The 24069-nt window shown below is 41.8% G+C and overlaps 1 protein-coding gene and 1 long non-coding RNA gene across 5 annotated transcripts in view; one reads left to right on the top strand and one right to left on the bottom strand.

The window, feature by feature from the left end:
- Positions 1-20934, top strand: part of wdfy3 (WD repeat and FYVE domain containing 3) — a 306723-nt gene extending 285789 nt beyond the window's left edge. For all 4 annotated transcript variants that reach the window (XM_060907259.1, XM_060907258.1, XM_060907257.1 and 1 more), the window contains 10 exons: positions 28-175; positions 1948-2102; positions 3627-3785; positions 5391-5570; positions 5672-5854; positions 5979-6075; positions 8743-9075; positions 11446-11557; positions 15075-15272; positions 18852-20934. In XM_060907259.1, coding sequence (XP_060763242.1) covers positions 28-175; positions 1948-2102; positions 3627-3785; positions 5391-5570; positions 5672-5854; positions 5979-6075; positions 8743-9075; positions 11446-11557; positions 15075-15272; positions 18852-18972 — 1686 coding nt within the window. In that variant the 3' untranslated portion in view covers positions 18973-20934. The remainder of the gene's footprint in view (positions 1-27; positions 176-1947; positions 2103-3626; positions 3786-5390; positions 5571-5671; positions 5855-5978; positions 6076-8742; positions 9076-11445; positions 11558-15074; positions 15273-18851) is intronic.
- LOC132872437 (uncharacterized) overlaps positions 1-24069 on the bottom strand; it is a 49907-nt gene that overhangs the window by 18885 nt on the left and 6953 nt on the right. The window contains exon 3 of the long non-coding RNA XR_009651440.1: positions 26-178. This is a non-coding gene — a long non-coding RNA (uncharacterized LOC132872437). The remainder of the gene's footprint in view (positions 1-25; positions 179-24069) is intronic.

Genomic DNA, 24069 nt, shown 5'->3' with positions numbered 1-24069 from the left:
AGTGTGCGTCTGTGGATTGCATTACAGCTGTTTAAGAAGCCTCATCCCCCTAAGCGTGTGCGAAGCAAGTCGAACGGCGAGATCCCCGGCATGGCTGCCTCCATTAACTCCACCGCAGACAAGATTTTCTTCCACCATCTCGACAACCTGCGGCCTTCTCTGGCTCCTGTTAAAGGTACTGTGGGAAATCACAAAGAGGAATCAGTGTGTCTTGCAGTGAAGGATGGATAATGAGAAGTTAGAAAATCATATTTAAAGAAATTATTTAAAAAACATTAACAGTGGTGCTTGAAAGTTTGTGAACCCTTTAGAATTTTCTATATTTCTGCATAAATATGACCTAAAACATCATCAGATTTTCACCCAAGTCCTAAAAGTAGATAAAGAGAACCCAGTTAAACAAATGAGACCAAAATATTATACTTGGTCATTTATTTATTGAGGAAAATGATCCAATATTACATATCTGTGAGTGGCAAAAGTATGTGAGCCTTTGTTTTCTGTATCTGGCGTGACCCCCTTGTGCAGCAATAACTGCAACTAAACGTTTGCGGTAACTGTTGATCAGTCCTGCACACCGGCTTGGAGGAATTTTAGCCCATTCCTCCGTACAGAACAGCTTCAACTCTGGGATATTGGTGGGTTTCCTCACATGAACTGCTCGCTTCAGGTCCTTCCACAACATTTTGATTGGATTAAGGTCAGGACTTTGACTTGGCCATTCCAAAACATTAACTTTATTCTTCTTTAACCATTCTTTGGTAGAACAACTTGTGTGCTTAGGGTCGTTGTCTTGCTGCATGACTCACCTTCTCTTGAGATTCAGCTCATGGACAGATGTCCTGACATTTTCCTTTAGAATTCGCTGGTATAATTCAGAATTCATTGTTCCATCAATGATGGCAAGCCGTCCTGGCCCAGATGCAGCAAAACAGGCCCAAACCATGATACTACCACCACCATGTTTCACAGATGGGATAAGGTTCTTATGCTGGAATGCAGTGTTTTCCTTTCTCCAAACATAACGATTCTCATTTAAACCAAAACGTTCTATTTTGGTCTCATCCGTCCACAAAACATTTTTCCAATAGCCTTCTGGCTTGTCCACGTGATCTTTAGCAAACTGCAGACGAGTAGCAATGTTCTTTTTGGAGAGCAGTGGCTTTCTCCTTGCAACCCTGCCATGCACACCATTGTTGTTCAGTGTTCTCCTGATGGTGGACTCATGAACATTAACATTAGCCAATGTGAGAGAGGCCTTCAGTTGCTTAGAAGTTACCGTAGGGTCCTTTGTGACCTCGCATACTATTACACGCCTTGCTCTTGGAGTGATCTTTGTTGGTCGACCACTCCTGGGGAGGGTAACAATGGTCTTGAATTTCCTCCATTTGTACACAATCTGTCTGGCTGTGGATTGGTGGAGTCCAAACTCTTTAGAGATGGTTTTGTAACCTTTTCCAGCCTGATGAGCATCAACAACGCTTTTTCTGAGGTCCTCAGAAATCTCCTTTGTTCGTGCCATGATACACTTCCACAAACATGTGTTGTGAAGATCAGACTTTGATAGATCCCTGTTCTTTAAATAAAACAGTGTGCCCACTCACTCCTGATTGTCATCCCATTGATTGAAAACACCTGACTCTAATTTCACCTTCAAATTAACTGCTAATCCTAGAGGTTCACGTACTTTTGCCACACACACACGTAATATTGGATCATTTTCCTCAATAAATAAATGACCAAGTATAATATTTTGGTCTCATTTGTTTAACTGGGTTCTCTTTATCTACTTTTAGGACTTGTGTGAAAATCTAATGATGTTTTAGGTCATATTTATGCAGAAATCTAGAAAATTCGAAAAGGTTCACAAACTTTCAAGCACCACTGTATCTTGTTTATCTATAAAAGATAATCTCTCATACATGTGTGTGCTTGTGTGTGTTGCAGAGCTGAAGGAGCCTGTGGGTCAGATAGTATGCACTGATAAGGGTATTCTAGCTGTAGAGCAGAACAAAGTGCTGGTTCCTCCTGCCTGGAATAAGACATTTGCCTGGGGTTATGCAGACCTCAGCTGCCGGCTAGCCAACTACGAGTCTGACAAGGTCAGCAACTTTTCTCCTCGATCATCATTCAGTCTGCAGTGTGTGGAAAATACATATCTAAAGTTTTGTGTTGAAGAACATTGGTCATTTGGAGAATTTTCAAAACTACAGATATGAGCGTTAATCTTTTATTCTGTGTAAGTAATGCCGCTTTTCCACTACCAACGCGGCTGAGTTGGGCTGAGCCGTGCCGTGCTGAGTTGGGCTGAGTCGAGCTGAGTGGGGCTGTTGGAGTTGCATTTCGACTACAACCGCGCTGAACCGTGCTGGCTGGAAGTGGGTGGACACATTGGGTGGAGTTAGCGAAAGTGGGTGGACGTCACGTGATGTCGTTAGGCGGCACAAACAGTGACATCAGTGATCTTTTAAGCGGTAGTCTCACGACCCGGATAGTAAACAATAAACATGGAGGACATGGAGTCGTTAGTGTTGCTGGTCTTGGTTCTGTGGCTTGTTGTCACCGACAACGCCAACAGATACTGGCAAGAGCGTATAGATGAGGCGAGGCGCATAAGGCTTCAGAAATTCTCGTAATTCGTAATTCTTCTTCTTCCGGGTTTACGGTGTTTACAGATCCCAGCGTGCTCGCGGGGCGTGTGTGGGCATATGAGGACACTCCTCCTCACCAATCAGTGCACAGGGGAGTGTCTCCTCACGCCCCTAGCCCCACTCGGCTCGCTTCAGCCCCACTCCAAAACCGTGTGAGTTTTGGGTGCTGAGTAGGGCTGAAGCGAGCCGAGTCGTGCTGCTCTGAGGTAGTCGAAACGCGAGCTGTGTCGGGTTGAAGTGAGGTGGAAAAGGGCCATAAGGTTGGAACGGTCTGAAAACTTCACATAGGGAATAGAAACATCATGGGGCGTGCCGTTATAGAAAAAATAATCAAGGATGGGATGTGTCGTGCGGCTCTAATTTGAAGGAAAGTTAATTTTTTTTGCATGAAAGTCAACAGTTATAGGGCTGCATCCCAGACACACTCAGTGATAATGACACCAGTGGTGTACTGCTAAAATATGTGGTTTGGGTTGCAGCCAAAATTCATGTCAGTCACTGCCTTCTCACCAGTTTAGAGAACAAACCAATGCCTTTTCTGTTCAAAAAGAAAACCGCTGAAACACTACTATGGCTGAATCCACTTTCCTCCTTTCATAATAAAGATCATCATATCTGACACACCTTTAGTTAGAGGCCCCAGCTTGAAGAGCTCATATTTCCAAGTAGAGTATGGTTTTCTTTATATTTATTTCTCCGTTACTTCAAATACCTCCCCTGTACAAACTGCTCCGAAACTTGATGTCTTGAGTTGAGACATTTACTATTGGTTTCCAAATAAGGGGGGGTTGTAAATAATTCAATAAGTTCTCTCTAGAGCTAACAGTGCCCCCTAGTGTCCATATGCTAGTTAAGGTTTTTGTTTGTTTGTTTCCCCCCCCTCCACTCATATCCTGAGCAGTCGATGTTGCTGTTGACTTGTTGTTTGCGTGATCTGTTGTGTAACTAACGCATGTGACTTTCTGCTTTTTGCAGGCTGTGATTGTGTACGAGTGTCTGTCCGAATGGGCTCAGATCTTGTGTGCCATCTGTCCAAACCCCAAACTGGTGATTACCGGTGGTACAAGCACTGCTATCTGCGTTTGGGAGACGAGTCCTTCAAAAGAAAAGGCCAAGACCCTGACGCTCAAACAGGTGAACGAACACAAGTTGTTCCAATTGGATTAATTAATTGGATTTAAAAAAAAATACCAACATAATTGGCTTAATTCCATGAACAGCATTATTACTATTTGCATTACTATATGTATATTTAAAAAAAAAAAACATATTCGAGATGTTTGGGTTGTTATGAACCTGTAAAAAAAAAAAGTTTAAAAATGAAACAAAAAGATTATTTAGGCTACGTTCACACTGCAGGCTGAAGTGACTCAAATCCGATCTTTTCGCCCATATGTGACCTGTATCCGATCTTTTATTGACAATATGAACGACACAGATCCGATTTTTTCAAATCCGACCCAGGCCGTTTGGATATGTGGTCCTAATTCCGATTCCTATCCGCTCTTTTCATATGCTACTTCAGTCTGAACCGCCAGGTTGCATTCATCCGACTTACACGTCATCAACAAGCCACAAACGTCACTATTCTACACTGAAGTAGGCGGCGGGTCTCTCAAAAAAAGTTACAACAACATGGCGCATGACATCAATGCGAGGGACGCTTCGGGCTGTGAAGGTTCTGAATCTTCTCAATGGAAGGACGCAGAGGTTAGGGAGCTGATTTCCATTTGGGGGGATGCAGCTATTCAAGCTAGATTGGATGGGTCATACCGCAACCGGGCGGTTTTACTTCCGTAAACACTGGCCATGCTCACTGCGTGTGACGTCGTCGTATCCTGCAATGCGCATGCGGAACACTTTTAGGTCGCTTTTCGTTCATACTGAGGATCACATACAAGTCGCATATATTTGTTAATGTGAACGACCTCACAAAAAAATCGGATTTCACAAAAAAATCGGAATTGAGCATTAAGCCTTGCAGTGTGAACGTAGCATTTGTCTCATCACATGCTTTTTACCTTTCTATAAGTAGCTGAACATTTAAATTAGGCTTTAAATGGATAGGATTTAAATAAGTTACAGAATAATCCATGAATTTATGCCTGAACTTCATCAGCTGTCAAAGTGAATACATTTCTTACCATTCAGATGCATGTCCACTCAATGGCCAAAACTATTTGGACACCTGACCATCATAACCAGATGTGCTTGTCGAACATCCCATTCCGAAACCCGAGGTGTTAATATGGATTTGTTCCCCCGTTGCTGTAACAATAACCTCCTATTCTTCTGGGAAGGCTTTCCTTGAGATTTTGGAGCATCACTTTTGGAGATTTATGCTCATTCGGCCTTAGTGAGATCAGTGATGCCAGGTGAAGAAGCCTGGGGTGCAGTTGGCTTTCCAGTTCATCCCAAAGGTGTTCAGTGGGGATGAGGTCAGGGCTGTGTGCAGGACACACGAGTTCTTCCACGCCAACTTTGGCAAACCATGTGTTCCTGGACCTCTCTGTGCACAGGGACATTGTCATGCTGGAACATGCTTGGACCTCTTGGTTCCAGTGAAGGGAAATTATATTCCGACAGCATACAAAGACATTCTGTCCAATAGTGTGGTTCCAATTTCGTGGCAACACTTTGAGGAAGCAACACACATGGGTGTGATAGTCCGGTGTCCAAAAACTTTTGACCATATAGTGTGATGTTTACAATGAAATGACTGAGACTTGTTTATTTCAGGCTCTGCTGGGACACACAGACGCTGTGACGTGTTTGACAGCATCCTCAACCTATCACATTGTCGTGAGTGGCTCTCGGGACCGAACTTGCATCATCTGGGACCTGAATAAGCTGTCTTTTGTCACACAGCTGCGAGGTCACCGTGCTCCAGTGTCTGCGCTCTGTATAAATGAGCTCACTGTAAGTTTCATGCAGCAACCGTATAGTAAGAACCGGTCGACTGTCTATACTCACCGTTTAATAAACTGTTTTATTTTAATTCTTAAACCTTTATTATACAGGGAGATATCGTGTCCTGTGCTGGAACGTACATCCACGTATGGAGCATTAACGGCAACCCCATCGCGAGTGCCAACACGTTCACCGGGCGCAGCCAGCAAATCCTGTGCTGCTGTGTGTCTGAGATGAACGAATGGGACACTCAGAACGTCATCGTCACAGGACACTCGGATGGCGTCGTCAGGGTAACCACCACCTGTTATCCTCCCATAATTAAGTGCATTGCTGTTATTCTTTGCACTTCTGTGCATTTGTCTAGAATAGTTGCGAAGATAATGTGAGACTTTATTCAATGGCTTTGTCTTGTAGTTCTGGAGAATGGAGTTTCTGCAAGTCCCAGAAACCCCTGCGCCCGAGCCAGTCGAGCCTCCAGATGCTCCAGACTGCTGTTCAGAGGAGAAAATCGGTAACGCATCCCCTACCCTCCAGTACACTGTGCTAGATTTCGTTAGATTTTATCAGGGTTAGGCAAGAGGACAATAATGTTGATATTGTAAGAAATCTATTCACAAGCGTCATCAGCTCTGTTTAGTTGGAAAATGTTAAGATGGATATTTTTTTCACTTTGTCCAGTGTTGTAGTTTATTTCTTAAGAAATCAAGAAGCCTTTATTTGTCACATGTACACTCAAGCACAGACTTGAGCACACAGTGAACACACACAAGTGAGCAATGAGCGCACACGCATACAAGAGCAGCGCTCGGGAAGCAGTTGTGGGTTAGGTGCAACCCACAACTGATTGCACCTAATCCACATGGCCTGGTCTGAGGTTAGGTCCAACCTCAGGCCATGGCCGCCCCATGTTAACCTAAGCACATGTCTTTGGACTGTGGGGGAAACCGGAGCACCCGGAGGAAACCCACGCAGACACGGGGAGAACATGCAAACTCCGCACAGAAAGGTCCTCGTTGGCTACTGGACTCGAGCCCAGAACCTTCTTGCTGTATGGTAACAGTGCTAACCACTACACCACCGTGCCGCCCATTTTTGTAAATGAAAGTAATCTTGAATTAATTTGTTCACACCTCCTCTTTTAAAAATGACACTACTGCTTTGCTAGCTGATATATCAAATCTATATATCATGAGAAAAACGTATATCATACATAAAATATCTTTAACTATTCTACATACAGGACACATTTTTGATGGAATAAAAACATTTATTTTTTCACGGTCCGGTTTCCATCAAATCCTGCGCTCTGATTGGCTGGCGAGCGGGTCCGTATCCTACGATACAGACCCCGGTTACGGACCTCTGGCGACTCGCTCGTTCACAACAACAAACACGGTAGCAATTTTTGTCAACGTTTATTTTCGCATTTCTCAGGAGAATAGCATTCATTTTACAGCATGGATAGCGATAACGACATTGTTCACAGCGAAAGCGAGTTTTACTGCCCTGAGGAAGAAGAAATAAAAGAAAACATTTCAGGAGAAAGCTAAAAACCTGTAACTGTTGCTAACGCCGAGCAAAAACATGGCTGAATCCTGAATGACTCAATTTTGTATAAATAGGGGACTACATAGGCGGCAAAATGTAGTTTTTCTCCTGCCATGGAAGTGCACTTGTATACCGAGGAGGAAGCCATTTGCATTACAGCCGTGAATGAGGATTCAGAATAGCATTAATTTTACAGCATGAATAGCGATAACGACAGTGTTCACAGCGAAAGTGAGTTTTACTATCCTGAGGAAGACGAAATAAAAGAAAACATTTCAGGAGAAAGCTAAAAACCTGTAACTTGATAACACCGAGCAAAAACATGGCTGAATCCTGAATGACTTAATTTTGTATAAATAGGGGACTACATAGGCGGCAAAATGTAGTTTTTCTCCTGCCATGGAAGTGCACTTGTATACCGAGGAGGAAGCCATTTGCATTACAGCCGTGAATGAGGATTCAAAATGGCGGCTCAGCTCGGTTTTCCCTTTCGGGCGCTCTCGTTTTCTGTTAGAATTTGGTAAAGAAAAAAATAAATATATTATTTACCAGCTGGGAGGTCCGTATGGTGAAATACCGTGACCTCGGCCTTGAATACTGACCTCGGCCCAGAGGGCCTCGCTCAGTACTTTCAAGACCTCGATCACGGTATTTCACCATACGGACCTCCTGGCTGGTAAATAACATATGTATTCTATTCTCTTCTAGCAGGTTTCATTCATTTAGTTTAATAGCATGCAATATTGTTCGCATATCGCTTATCCTACGTGTATTGCATCACTCTCCCCAATGGAGAATGAGCGTTGAATATGGTTTACGATATTGCATGGTTGTCAAGACAATGTGACATCGCACTTCGGGGACGTAAAACTTCTGCGCTGGCGATCGACTGTGACAGTTTGTAAACAAACATGGCTGCCAGGTTTGCTTCGTTAAATGCGGAACATTTTGAGAGAATTTTGAAAGAGAAAGACGCGTTGAACACCCGAAAGGAATGTATGTTTATGTATTATAATAATAATAATAATAATAATAATAATGATGGCTTTTTTTGGTGGTGTATCAGATATATTCCATTCAGCTAGCATGATATTGAACGAGTCAAAGACTCGTTCAATATCATGCTAGCTGAATGGAATATATCTGACATACCACTCAACGCCAGCCAATATTATTTAAGTATGATATGTCTTCATTATATTGTGCATGCCTGGATTTTTTTAATTCAAAATTTCTAGGTGAAAAAGTATGGCCATGAATAAAGCATAGCTAAAATCACTGCTAGAACAAATTCTATAAGTGTGTAATGGTAACGGCTGATATTGATATGAATGATAATATTGAGCAAAGTAGTGAAATAACTAAAATAATTCTCTTGCCTAGGATGAGCACAGGACAGTCATCATTACACTAGCAGTTCTTAGGTACAAATCCAGGTCAGAGTATTCTTGGAGGCAGAGTTGTGAGTAAATGCACTTTAATGGTGTCCAGGAGTCATCAGGTTTGCCGTAAGGTGTACATTAGTGATGCGTTAAAAAATTAGTCCCTGGAACGGCACTGACGAGGCATCACAGACCTGATCACCAGCGTCGGTGTCCTTTACTTTATTACCCATTTGTGTGTTTTCCAGATGGGCGTGAGGCTGCAGACGAGGACAGTAGCGAATCAGAAGCCGAAGAGGCCATCGCGAGTCAGGAGTGTAAAACACAAGCGCCGAACAGTCAGCCTGGGAGTGGATCTCACAGGCCCAAGCCTTCACGCACCAGCTTGGAGGACTCAGGTCGTTGGTCCGACTCGCTCAGCGTTGATGAGAAAGATGGGTTTGTGTTCGTCAACTACTCAGAGGGCCAAACCAGGCCTGCCAACCCACCCACTAACCCCCCCCACACCAACCCACAATCCATGCCACAGCCCCTACAGCCCAGCAACATGGAGCCTCGGCCCTACAACAAACTCAGAGCAGGTATGAAAATGCACATTGCAAGGATTTTTTTTTTTTAATCCTACACCCTAAATACAGTGTGATTCATGGATGCAAACGGCACGCCTTTTGGCGGATGCCGCCTTTTTCACGGCTGTCTGGGGGACTTGTGTGAATCGCGCAGATCCGATGAGGCTTTTTTTTGGGGGGCGGGCATTGGAGTGTCTGATTGATTATAATTTCATCAAAGTAAATTCTCATCTCATCTCATTATCTCTAGCCGCTTTATCCTGTCCTACAGGGTCGCAGGCAAGCTGGAGCCTATCCCAGCTGACTACGGGCGAGAGACGCGGTACACCCTGGACAAGTCGCCAGGTCATCACAGGGCTGACACATAGACACAGACAACCATTCACACTCACATTCACACCTACGGTCAATTTAGAGTCACCAGTTAACCTAACCTGCATGTCTTTGGACTGTGGGGGAAACCGGAGCACCCGGAGGAAACCCACGTGGACACGGGGAGAACATGCAAACTCCGCACAGAAAGGCCCTCGCCGGCCATGGGGCTCGAACCCGGACCTTCTTGCTGTGAGGCGACAGCGCTAACCACTACACCACCGTGCCGCCCATCAAAGTAAATTCTGTATTAAAATTACTAAATAAGCAAATGCCGTTACAGTCCATGAAACATAGGAAGTATAAGTATGAGAAGAAAACAGTAAATCAGAAAGCTGCGCACGTAAAGCCAGTTGGCTGCGCGCCATTATCTGCTGCTGGCTGCACTTCACTGCACGCGCAAGGATTTCCATCAGTCCAATGTAAGTTACGTAATTGGCTTTACATGCGCAGCTTTCTGATTTACTGTTTTCTTCTCATACTTCCTATGTTTCATGGACTGTAACGGCATTTGCTTATTTAGTAATTTTAATACAGAATTTACTTTGATGAAATTATAATCAGACACTCCAACGCCTGCCCCCCTAAAAAAAAAAAAAACCTCATCAGATCTGCGCGATTCACACAAGTCCCCCAGACAGCTGTGAAAAAGGCGGCATCTGCCAAAAGGCGTGCCGTTTGCATCCATGGTGATTAGGCCTACCATGATGAAGAATTGAACATGTTGACCTGACTGGGGAACAAAAGTCAATAGAAAAGCCTTGGACTCAAAACTTTTAAGTAGTGCTGTCAAAGTTAACGCGATGTTAACGCGATCTCAATTTAACGCAATTATAAAAAAATAGTGCCGTTAACGCAAATTCTAATTTGGCCCTGCGAGTCACCCGTAGTTCCTGCTGAGGCTTGTTGCGTGCTGCGTTTAACTGTACCAACAGGTTTACCGTCCAAACGAGATCACATGGGATTACCTTTCACAGGTGAGACTGGAAAAATACTTTTCAATACTGTTCCTTCAGTCTTCAGTTTCCCAGCTCATCTCCACCGGGGAGGTGTAGAGTTATAAGCAGTGAGAATTAGAGAATACAGCGCCACACTATGATGAACGATTTTGAACGTATGATGAATGTTTTTATTTTTATATTTTATATCTGTTTTTTTTCTTCTTTTATGGCAAATACTTCTCTTCAAAAGAAACTAATGAAGAGTAAAATAAAACACTTTTTGTTATTTTCACAGTGATATGCACTTTATTTTTCATCCCTTGGTTTTCTCATCTAATATGGAAGTTATGGATGTCAGTGGCTGCGACAAGACGTGTTATGCTCTGCAATAAAAAAAAACATTGGTACAAAGCAAGCCCATTCACTTTTTTATGCTGATAAGAGAATTACAATGGTTTTTCATGTGACAAAAATGTGCGATTAAATTGCGATTAATCGCGAGTTAACTATGACAGTCGCGACATTAATCGCGATTAAATATTTTAATCGCTTGACAGCACTACTTTTAAGCAACCTTATGAAATTCAGACAGAAATCTTGGAATGAGACACATCTGTGAGAGTGTCTGACAAAGCTGTTGTTGTTTAAGTTTCGTGCAATGCTGGTGCAGTAAAAACTCTGTTGGCAGTCTTTTTCAAAGGATTTAATTGAGTCCTGTAGCGTATATCGTTAGCATCATAGATCAGTTTCACGTGGACTTTAAAAGAATTCCCACAAGTATCAAATCTAAGCTGTTCAAGGGTAAATAAATGGTGCAACATGGTCTCACTCTCAGAAGCCTCAACCCTTTTTGAAATCTAATTTAAAAAAAAAAAATTTCAGTTTCATCTATGTGCCATTTTCATCCAACTACTTCCAGATTTGTGTGTGGAATACACAGCATTCTTCAAGCCGATAGATTTCATTCTTTGTAGAGGGAACATGTCTCACCCCTAATGGTTGTGGGTGTGAGGCTGGCAGATCTCGTAGCTGAGCTCTTGTTGCTGTTTGTGTTTTTTCCCTTGTGCAGGCTACAGATGGGAGAGACAGCTGGTGTTCCGGAGTAAACTCACCATGCACACAGCGTTTGACCGCAAGGACAATGCTCAGCCAGCTGAAATCACAGCCCTCGCCATCTCAAAGTAAGCTCTGTTTTATTTATATATATATATATATATATATATATATATATATATATATATATATAAGTGCTGTCAAAAATGTCGCATTATTAACGCGTTAACTTGACTCAATTTTAACGGCGATAATTTTATCGCGAGATTAACGCTCTGTGACATGATGTAGGTTTTTCATAAGCTTTTGAAACTGCCAGGAACTTGGAACAGAGACTTTGCTTAGAAAAACGATAGCAGCTAGACTGTAATGCCACGCCCCGCACAGCCAGAGTCCTCTGCCCTCCCCCGAAGAGCCACGGTGCTCGGCTTAGGTTTCGTTTTCCCATCGGCATCTCCAGCCCCACTTTGCAGTGGCTGTGACAAGATGTGTTATGCTCTGCAATTAAAAAAAAAAAAAAAACATTGGTACAACCAGTGTTCGAACTATGCCGATATTTTCGGGGGGGTCCCTTTTTTTTCCCTTGGGGGGGTGCTTGCGCTTGTCTCAGAGCGCGGCTCTCCATCGCACGCTCACTTCGGATATGCAAATGCTTCCCGTTACACACGATTGCTATGTCAATAAACATCATTTTGCCAATATTTTAGAGACCCCCCAACATTTCCCAAATCATGTTTTCAAGGGATCTCATGTCTGTTTCAGGGGATCTCGGATCCCCCGAGTACCCCCGTAGTTCGAACGGTGAGCAAGCCCATTCACTTTTTTATGCTGATAAGAGAATTACAGTGGTTTTTCATGTGACAAAAATGTGCGATTAATCGCGAGTTAACTATGACAGTCGCGACATTAATCGCGATTAAATATTTTAATCGCTTGACAGTGTATATATATATATATATATATATATATATATATATATATATACACACACACACACACACAAATGTATATGTATCATCGAAAAGACAATTTACTCTGACCTTAGAGCGATAACCTAGTATATTGGTGACATCACAGAGTATAATTCACGGCAATACTGACATTTTGCCAAATTATAGCAGTGATAATATCCTTAACATTTTGGTAGTTTTTCTTAAAGCCAGGCTGCCTTTCAGATTTTTCAAGTGTAGGTCATAAAAAGAATTTTCCCCGACACCTAGTTATTTTTGTTTAGTGGACCAAACGCTACTGAATTTGAATCACAGACTTGCAATTTTATTAGTTTTTTTTTTTTTTTTTTAAATCGAACAATTCATGAATTTAAGGCCACATGGCCCTAAATTCTCCGCTATTTTTTTCCTGCTTCACCATGAGCCAATTCAAGATATGACTGTACGTCATGCATCACATGGTGGGCTTTCCCTGTTCATGCAAGGCATTGTGGGATACAAATTTGAAACAGGAGAGAAAAATGGAGGACGCGAGTGTGCGAATGAAACGTGAAAGACCGACTACAGTAATGGAAAGCGAGAAGAAAAGACGTTGTTATATACGAAGGAAAGGAGAAACGCAGGACCAAACGAATAAATATCGGCGGTCAGCGAGCACCTTGGTGTGATCAGCTGTTCATTTAGCGACAGAATGATGGAACGGTCAGTGCACGGTCAAGGTAAACCTGCGCATGCGCAGCACACATGGACTTCCTCTGTCTGCTTGACTGCACGATGCAAGCGATTTCATGCACGTTATTTGCTCAGGAATCCACTCAAATTAAATAACTTCCCAGCCACAGAGTGGCCTGATATTTTAAGCTCTATTACAGAAATCAACATGCATCACGATGACCAAATTTCAGAGCGAACTAAATTTCACCGATTTTATGAAATCGAAAAGCCGTCTGGCTCTATGTTTGCACATTTTGTTTGCCTTTTTTTTTTTTTAAATGTTATCTTCATTTTTCATTCTACCTTTATATTTTGCATTCCATATGCACTTTATATTTTATTTCATATTTTATATTTCTTTTTATATTGGTAAGCATAGTTTGGTCGGGCAGTTGCAAAATAAGAATTTCATTACCCGATAGAGATCTTGCAGTCACATGACCGGAAAGTACACAGCCGCCATCTTGTCGGTATGGATCAATTTCAGCCGACGGACTACACGGCTCATTTTTCTAATGAACAGATAACTAGATATATGTCTAAAATAAACGACCTACAGATTAGTGACCCTTATGGCTTACCGGACGTAGTTTTCACGACCGTGTCAGTGGATTTTGAACTGCCAGAGGTGGAATACCCAGACGTGTATAATTACCTCATTAACTTTCCCTCGCTGTTCAGTGGTGAAGCACTGCGTGCTTATAAATCTCTGCACAGTTATCTTTACGGAAATTCAGGATTTGTCAGCCGCGGCATCTTGTAAACAAGAAAATAACAATCCTCATTGGACGGGTAAGTCACTTAAGTATTACTAGTACTGATACTAGATATATCAGTAGTATAGCACTGACCAGCCGATTATAGAATAAGGTAATTCCAGCTGTAATTCCAAATCGTCCGTCTTGTTTACCATGGATCTGGCGTTGGAGAGGTAGAGGATTAGCAGTGGAGATTTGAGTGGCTGTTTTCTGAGCTTAGTCAACAGGCCGGCTCTGCCTGCAGCCTTGCTTTTGCTTCCGCTCCTGACGCCGCCTCCTTCGCCTGCCGGACCCGATAACAATCCACGGCTGGTCTCGCTATCTCGTCCGGAATGTTGTGCATGCGATGGAAATCGCTACAAACCGTCATTTTCTGCTGGAAACCAATGTCCAGTAAGTCCATACAGTTGTAGTGGATATTGAAGTCCGGTACAGACGAACAACACGCAAAAATACACACAAAAAACATAAAAAACGTGCACAGGTAGGGAGAGCTTGTAGCCGCAGCCGTTGTAGTAGAATTGTATATAGTAGGGTTTTCCAGAAGAAAAGGTAGAAGCAGAAGTAGAAGGCGGAAATATGGCGTTTGACCGACAAGATGGCGTCTGTTACAATCTGGATCGGCTGTGACGTCACATGCAAGATCTCCATAATAAACCGCTGTGTCTGTTATTGTGTATATGACAAACATCTTGAATCTTTAATCTGGTTAAAGTATAACCTGGTGAACACAGAACAGGTAAAATTGCAGGGACCAGCATAAAAATCGTACATCTGTGATGGAATTATTTGATATATTTCATGTTATATTTGAGCATTGACTTTATAAAGGTCACGCTGTCGTCATCATGGTGCAGATCTTACCATTATTATTGGGAAATTAAAAAAAAAAAACTTGTCAGCAAGCATTTTGAATAACAGAATTAAGCTGTGTAACTGAAAGCATTGATGGACACGTTCCCACAAAGAAGATTCTATAGGTATGAGGGCTGCTGTAAAGTAGCCAACAACTTATGAAGCTGCTTAGCTGAGTGTCGAACAGCTTTAAGGTGATAGCACCAGGTCAGTCACCTTGACTTGTTATAAATCCTTATATTTTATGACTTGGATGACAAACACTCATTGTTTTTCATTCATTGTGTGTGTGAGAGAGCGAATATCGACAGGTTTTTTGCCGTTCTGTTGGATCATGTGATTATATAACATTGCTGTGCTATCCTCAGGGACCACAGTAAGGTGGTGGTGGGCGATGGGCGTGGCCGCGTCTTCAGCTGGTCGGTGAGTGAACAACCGGGACGCTCAGCCGCCGATCACTGGGTGAAGGACGAGCAGGTGGAGAGCTGTTCAGCGTGCACGGTGCGTTTCTCGCTCACCGAGAGACGCCACCACTGCAGGAACTGCGGCCAGCTTTTCTGCCAGAAGTAAGATGCACCTCAGGCTTGATTCGCTGTTCGTTTTGTATAATACTTCGGGGAAACGTAGAATCAGATACCAGCTTGAGATCACTAGTGAAAATAAATATTATGGACAGGGTTCTCGATAGAATGTTGAAAATAGCAATTCCTAGAAATTTGTTTGCGAATCAATAACAAGTACGCTTAAATGCTAGTTTATCAGGTAGCGCTCCCAAATAGGCAAACTGGCAGGAAAGAGAGATGTGTGGCAGCCTGGAACAACCCTTCGCATCGTCAAATTGATATTTTCTACTATATAGTTGTAAAAGCAGGTGGCACGGTGGTGTAATGGTTAGCGCTGTCGCCTCACAGCAAGAAGGTCCGGGTTCGAGCCCCGTGGCCGGCGAGGGCCTTTCTGTGCGGAGTTTGCATGTTCTCCCCGTGTCCGCGTGGGTTTCCTCCGGGTGCTCCGGTTTCCCCCACAGTCCAAAGACATGCAGGTTAGGTTAACTGGTGACTCTAAATTGACCGTAGGTGTGAATGTGAGTGTGAATGGTTGTCTGTGTCTATGTGTCAGCCCTGTGATGGCCTGGCGACTTGTCCAGGGTGTACCCCGCCTTTCGCCCGTAGTCAGCTGGGATAGGCTCCAGCTTGCCTGCAACCCTGTAGAACAGGATAAAGCGGCTAGAGATAATGAGATGAGATGAGTTGTAAAAGCTAGAATTTTTACCTCAACCGTGACAGAGTAAGCAGGGCGCCAGGTATTATAATCGGTGCGGTTTGTGTGTGTGTCTGTTAACAATCTCGCGTCTAGACAGGTGCACCGATTGACTTCAGGTTTTCAGGGTAGGTGGGTAATGGTCCGTAGATTACCTGATTAAATTTTGGGGGTAATTGGGTCAAGGTGACCGGAAAGGTCAACCTTTTGGTCAAAATAACACATTTTCCCATTATAACTCAAACAGTTGGCGATAGACAGATGTTTACTATTATGAGCAGATAGGAACTCCTATATGGTCTTTCATTTGGCACCATGATCTTTGACCTTGAAAGGTCAAACTCAAGGTCACGAATTTTCAGAGGGCTGTAACTTAAACAGTTGACGGTAGACAGATATTTACCCTTATCAACTTCTAGGAAGTGCTATATGGGCTTTCATTGGGCACCATGATCTGTCATGGTCAAACTGAAGGTCATGGGTTTTCAAAGGGCTATATCTTTAAAATGGTTCATGATAGCCAGATGTTTACCATTATCAACATATAAGAAGTCCCATATGGGCTTTGAATTGGCGCCATGATCTTTGACCTTGAATGACTTTGAAATGTCAAACTCAAGGTCATGGATTTTCATAGGACTATAACCTGACAGCTAATGATTGAGAAATATTGCCATTATCAACATATAGGTATAAAATAAGTGCTGCTGGGCGAGATTTGTTTTGCCGGGCAACGCTTGTTCTGATTTGGAGTAAGGCCAAACAAAAAAGACTTTGTTTCCGGTTACCCGGCCCCCTCTCAGTCTACAAAACGTTCATGCCATGCACACAGCGTGGTTATCCCTGGTCATAGACCAACGTCTGTACGTTACGCATAGCGCGAGTGTCTCTCGCATCATAAAGGGCCGATTGTACACATGCGCGTGACTACCTCTAACAGGAAGCAACGAAAATGGCGGTGGGTTGTGTGCTGAAAGACATCGCAAGCCCAGTCTTAGACACATTATGTCGCTAGAAAAAGAGACATTTAAAAAGACATTGAAGATTTGTTAGCTTGTACCAGTAGTTCTAGAGTAAATATAGAAATCATCTACACGAAGCATCAGTTTACACACCGACAACAAACAGCACTCAGTGTTGCTGTCAGAGTTCGAGTACTCTCTTGCGGGGCGCCAGTAACACCCCCCGAACATTTTCTTGCCTCAGTTTGTGGTGTCAGAATGCCTCTCAGCTGTGCAGATCCTGTTGAAATAGCCTACTATAGCAGTGGATTCGGAAGAACAGACATGTGTCCATATTGTCTTAGGCCATGTACACACGTAGCCGGGTATTTTTAAAACCGAACATTTTCCCCCCCTCCGTTTATAAAAATGTTTTATCCACACCACCTCGTCTTCGAAAAAAATCCCTTCCACACACAACCAAACATCTGCGTTTTCAATCACATTCATAAGCATTCCAAACCTGTAGATGGCATTATTTCCCCAAATCCTACCCCCTAATCACATCAGAATAGCCCTCTGTTGGCGTCACTTCCGCCTAAACATAAAACATGGCGCCAAGCTCGTTCGTCTGGACAGACTCGGAGACAGAATTGCTTCTAAACACAATTTTGGAGTATAAACTTCAAAAGACGCAAGAAAACGTTGATTGGGAATCTTGTCAAAGCAGATATGTGGACATATTGACCCTGTTTTTGGAGCAGTAGTCGGGCTTCTAAAATTGAACATGTAAATAGCACCTGCACAATAATTAACGCTTTCAAGGCACTACTCCGATCCATTACTCTTTGTCCATGCTTAATCTGGCTTCTGCAGTAAACAAAGGTCACACGTTTGACGTCAGGGCAGATTTGTCGTCATTTTTTTGGCGCAGATTGTGACGTTCTAAAACGCAAAACTCCGGTTATCTCTGTCTACACGAAAAGGCGTACACGGAGTTTTCAAAAATCTTCACTTTGCCCGGAGTTTTTTTTAAATATTCGTTTTTGATGCGTTTTCATGTGGACGACAGGCCAAAACGTAGAAAAATATCTTCGATTTAGCAGATACCCGGCTACGTATGGACGGGGTCTTAAAGACTCTGTGTTAAACCAGATCTGAGAAAAAGATTTAAGAACAGTTATTGAAGTATGTGACGAGTGCCTTCAAAAAGGCATAAAAGACATTTGCTGCAGGCCATATGGGAAGTAGACACTGAACAGCTGATCTTTACAGTTCAACATCAATCTTTGAAAAGTGTTCATTTCCGAAAACAGAATACCTGCAAACATGCATTCAAACAGAGCGCCGGGTGGGTGGATATTTTATTGTGAATATGGGGGGAAAAGTGTGGTGATAGCCATGGAAACATTTTTTCAAGGCATGTAATAGGAAACAATTTTTTTTTTGTTTGGCCCAAGTTGTTTTGCGTATATATTAACTTAAAACGTGGTTACTCCTAAAATAATGAAAAATTGCATTTAAAGATTCCATCTCTGACATTTGTCTAAACATTCCCGGTAACATTTATTTATTGATTGCTTCGTTAAAGTATGTTACAGACAGGAAAAAAATAATAATTCTGGCCAAAACCAGATATAAATGTAGACGAGGTGGACTGTTCTGAGCATAGTTGTGTGTGTGTGTGTGTGTGTGTGTTTTGCTGGTAGAGATGTCTGAAACGCAGCCGCATTGTTGCGGTTTATAAACCCTGACACTAAAAAGGAGTAGATGATGAGTGACACTTGGTGGAAAATGAGCTTTAGTCTCGTAATTGTGGATCTGCATGCATATAAATATACACAGTGCTTAAAAACCCCGAATATAAAACCTATATGATGTATTTCTATTTCCATAGACTGTGTTACTTTGCCGCGCGATTTAATGCTCTCTTTTCGGCTCGTGCAGGTGCAGTCGCTTCCAGTCCGAGATCAAGCGGTTGAAGATATCCTCTCCCGTCCGTGTGTGTCAGAACTGTTACTACAACCTGCAACATGAGCAGGCTTCAGTGGAAGGGTCCAAAAACTAAAATCACCACCACCACCCGTCACTCAAAACGCTCCCACTGACCTGTACCTTCCTCTCCAGAACTTCATCACTCCTACCACAAATCATGGATTTACGCTCCGATCGAATCGACGTTCCTTATTTCAGATCGCCGGTAGTCATTTTTCTTGTCACCGTTAGCATTTTCCATAAATTGCTAAACATTTTAGATTTTAGGAACAAAAACTTGTGCAAAACAAGATGAAGTTTGTGAATATTGTAAATAGCAAAATGGCCTTTTTAACTAGAACTGAGAAGTCGTTATTAAGAGAGAGAGAAAACATTTTGCCTGTAACATAGCATTAATAAACACACTACTCCTGACTTTAAAACTACTAAAAAAAAAAAAGCAGTTGTGTGTAGTCGGTGTCATGAGGCACAGCATCCCGGCGGGTATGATATTGGGGACTATGAATGTTAATAATAAATGTTTGTGAGTTGGCATTATTACCGTGTCTAGTTATGCAAATAATTTTGTTTACAATGTGTTAACTTTAACGTGTTGCCCACAGTATCAAAGCCGTTGCCAGTAGTTCATATAGTGTTTCTTTTTGTTGCCAAATTGCCTTTATAAAACTAACATATTTATAGACAAAAGGACAGTTCGTTGCTTTTGAATCCCGCACATGCCTTCTTTAGCATTCCCAAATCGTAATTTCATATCATATGATTATACAAAGAGCACATCTGGAATTTTCCACTGTTTCACTATTGTTTTTTTGGAAATGGAGGCTAACGGGGGATATTTACATTTAACATTGTCTTGTTCACTACTAAACGTGATAAGACCTAGCTTTAATATTTCTCTCTGACACTAACGCAACTCTGAGAGAAAACGACGTGTTAAATATCAACGTCGTCGTCTTAAAACATGCCAGAGGAACTCCAAACATCCCGTTTGCTTGACGTGTTTGAGGAATACCTCGCGTGCCTCAGTCTTGGAACGTTTCATCGTTCGAAAGGGATTTGATGTTGAAAAACTGGAATTGTCTTTTCATAATGCGTGAAATGATAAGATGAGACTTTTTTTTTTTTTCTTTATCTTATCTGTTGTGGTACTGTGGGCAATACTGTATTGAAAGTGCTGCTTTGATAATTAGGAAGAGATGTATTTTCTTTTTCTTTTAAAAACAAGAAACAAATCACTTTAAAGCAAGAAATATTACATGTACACGTCCTTTATTCGTATTCTTTCCCCGTACATCGCCATACAGTCGAATCTGCACTCGTTATGATGAGAATTATGATTACTGTAAATTAGTGTGCAATCAAAAGTCAAAGGCCAGATGGTTATCAATTATTTTCACACCTTTACATGTACAAAAAAAAAAAATTACGGTTTTATCAAACGCATTTTTATGTTGTACGCTGTCATTTTAAAGTGGTTTGTTCCTTTACAGCAAGATGAACTGTACAAAGTATTTATGCAATTATAATGTTTCCTTTTTTATGATTGATTATTGTACATTTTTCAGCAAGTTGGGTTACTTGTTGCATGTCTAACACAGCTGACTTTCTGTGTCAGTGCATTGTACATGGTTGGCATTATTACTTTTTTTTTTTTCATAATTTCTATGGCATTATTATTAAATGATTCGATTATAAAGCCCTGAGAGATGTGTATAGAGTAGACTGATATGCTGAAACACTCTGGGTTGACTTTTCTACTCCATGTATGAAAATTAAGGCCTGATCCCCCCCAAAAAAAAAAAAAAATTGGGTTTTTTTTTTTGGTGGTCTTGTGTTAGACTGCATTACTACAGTATCTGGTGTGCAATCTGTGGTAGCTGAATGTTCATTGTGCATTTGTGTTTAAATACAACTACATGCCCCCCCCTCCCTCCTCCTTCCTTGTAGAGTAACCCTGAACTGTACTGTTACTATAATGCAATAGATCTGGTACTCATTTTTAATTTAATTTCAATTAAATCCTCGCTGTTTACCACCAGGAGTGTTTTAATGTATTTTCGGTCATTCGTGAAATGCACTATGCTCACCAGCCTTGACGGTCCGTTCAAAAAGGACAAGCAATACGGTCTGGCATTTTACCTTTGGGATACATCAAGGATACACTCTTGAAAGGAAAAAAAAAAAAAAACTGTTTGAGTTAAGGTGTTTAGCATTCTAAAGAGGTTCTACTTCGAACAGTTTTAAGAAGAAGCAGCCTGTGTCAATATAATAGATATACACAGGCCACTTTAGTAGGTACACCCATAGACCTGCAGTTCTCTTGACAGCAGCACAATGCATCAAATCAAGAGCTTCACACGTCAGAATGGGGAAAAAATTGTGATCTCAGAGTGTGACTTTTTCACTGGGTGTTGGTTTGAGTATTCACACAGTCTCTAGAGTGTACACAGAATGGTGCGAAAAACATTAAAGGAGCGACTGTTCTATGGGTGAAAACAAAACACTTTGTTGGTAAGAGAGGTCCAAGGAAAATGGCCAGATTGGTTCGAGCTGCCAAGAACTCGTAGCAACTCTTTACAACCGCGGTGAGCAGAAAAGCATCTCAGCATGCAACAGACCACACTGGGTTTCACTCCTACCAATCAAGAACAAGTAAATTAAAGTTGCCGGTGAGTGTACGTGTGTGTGTATAATTCCAGCACAACTAAATCCTTTTCCTTGTGTAGCCCAACTTATTAGGAAGTTAGGGTCGAAGCACAAGGTCAGCCATGATCGTGTCCCTAGAGCACAGAGGGTTGGTTAGGGCCCAACAGTGGCAGCTTGCCAAGACTGGGGCTAAAACCCCTGACCTTCAGGAGCTCAGTAACCCAGAGCCTTACCTGTTGAGCCACCACAGAAAGCTGTAGAGTTAAATACACCAAGTTCCTCTTAAGGGACTTTTTTTTTTTCAGATCATCACACTACCTTTTTCTTGTCTGACAGTTTTTCAGAGAACCAGAAAGGAATGTAAATCAACTCTGAAATGATGGGCAGATTAGCCAAAGCCATGACTACTTGACCCAAATCACCTGAACCAGAACTGGACAAGCAACCATGACAATACTTAAGAAAAAAAAAAGCACATCAGTGATAACCACATCCTGGTAGAGCCATACTCTTGGAAGAGAGAGAGTTCCTCAAGGGTTATAGATTACTAGGCAGATTCTACCATAACAGAGGCCAGTTAAGTCCCATCTCCTTAAATTGCTGAATTGATTATTTTGATCATTCTATTAAGTTTTTCTAGTAGCATTTGGGGTCTTGGACATTCACAGTAAATTTTAGGACCGTAGTTCTGGTAACTAATTAATAAAAGCCTGACATGACAGACATGCTAAATGACAACAGAAACACATCGGTTTCTATCATCAAAATCTGACAGACAAACTAACGTCTACCATCATATTCTGACAGACACTCTAGATGACAATAGCAACAAAACTGTTTCTTACATTATTAATCTGACAAATTTAGTAATGATATTAAATACCTCATCACTAGAACCAAATAAAATATTGAAATAAAAAAGATAAAATTTATTTTCAAAATTGAAATATCAACAATAATTGTCAGAACAGTGACGATAGACACGACTGTGTCACTTTCGCGGGGAAATAACACGTTGAAATGGCCTGTCGGCTGAAAGGGTCGCAAGTGGCTCTGATTTATCTCAACTTACGATAGTTTTCCTCCAGAAAAATTTAAATATGAATGCACAAATATATTCTCAATGTTTCTATCGTCAAAAATTTCTATCGTCAGGATAGCTGACTGAAAATCTTACCTTGATTTATTTGATGAAATCTAGCTGTCAGAACTCCAAGTCTTGCCCGGAAGTAAATGTCTGCTGTCACAAAAATCACGCGCAGTAGAATTTCCTCTTTGCGTCAGTCAACATGTGTGTGGTGACGGCTTGAATTTTGCTGTCGTCAGGTGCATTTGACTGACAGACTGACGAGAGCATTTTTAAAAATAACTGCGGGCTTCTCTCGTGAACGAAATAGTTTTTTCGCTGTTAATCTATGTCAACTCTATCTGTTGACACCCAAAAATGATAAAGCCTGCTTCCACACGATAACTACCAAAGATCCATAACGGCCGAGTCTATCGTCAGGTCATCTGACAGAAATTCACTGACGATAGCAACAGGGATAATGAAAGTGATTTTTAAAATGGGAGTTATGTCTGTCAGATATGTCAAAGAAATAGAACTTTATTCTTTAAAAATCTTTTATTGATGTACTCAGTGTATTTTTAAATGGCGTGCTGTTTTAGAAGACCAAATACCATATTTTCAATCTTGAAAATATTACCTCACTGAAAAAAGGACAAGAAAAATTTCTTTTATGGGCAAGTGGTTAATGGATCCAGTTACGGTAGAATCTGCCACTAGCTTTCTAAAGAAGTCCCACTTAGAACCCACAGTGACCGAGAACCTACAGTCGTAGGGCTCTACATGCTTCAAGTTCCCCCAGAGAGACAATCCCAACATTCCAAACCAAATTCAGTACTGACTTGGTCAGGTTCAGAAAATTAGTTTCGCAGAACCAGAGCTGACCACAAATCAAACTGACAGGCGGATTAACCAGTGCTGTGCCTAACCTGACCCAAATCGCCTGAACCAGAACTGTTCTTGTCCCGCGGTCATGACGGCACTTCCAGAAAGAACATCAGTGATGATCACGACCTGGCAGTTCACTGTAAGACCACTGAAAGGATACACTCTTGGAAGAAAGAATTCTTCCAGGGTTGGAGGTTCTCGTTTTTCTAAAGAGTCACAGGAGTCGTAAGGTTCTACATGCTTTACAGGCATTGCTTTAACCTGAGTAGCTTTAAAGCTCTTCAGGGTCACAGGTAGACATGAGATTTCAGTGTTGACACAATCAGCAAATTATTCATTTAACAGCAGCCAATCCATTCAAAACCAGATTTTTTCAGCAGGACAGTTAGTACAGTGGTGCTTGAAAGTTTGTGAACCCTTTAGAATTTTCTACATTTCTGCATAAATATGACCTAAAACATCAGATTTTCACACAAGTCCTAAAAGTAGATAAAGAGAACCCAGTTAAACAAATGAAACAAAAATATTATACTTGGTCATTTATTTATTGAGGAAAATGATCCAATATTA

This window comes from Neoarius graeffei, chromosome 24 (genome assembly GCF_027579695.1).
Source record: "Neoarius graeffei isolate fNeoGra1 chromosome 24, fNeoGra1.pri, whole genome shotgun sequence".
Lineage (NCBI taxonomy): Eukaryota > Metazoa > Chordata > Actinopteri > Siluriformes > Ariidae > Neoarius > Neoarius graeffei.
The sequence above is the reverse complement of the archived record's forward strand: the minus strand, read 5'-3'. Positions and strand labels throughout refer to the sequence as shown.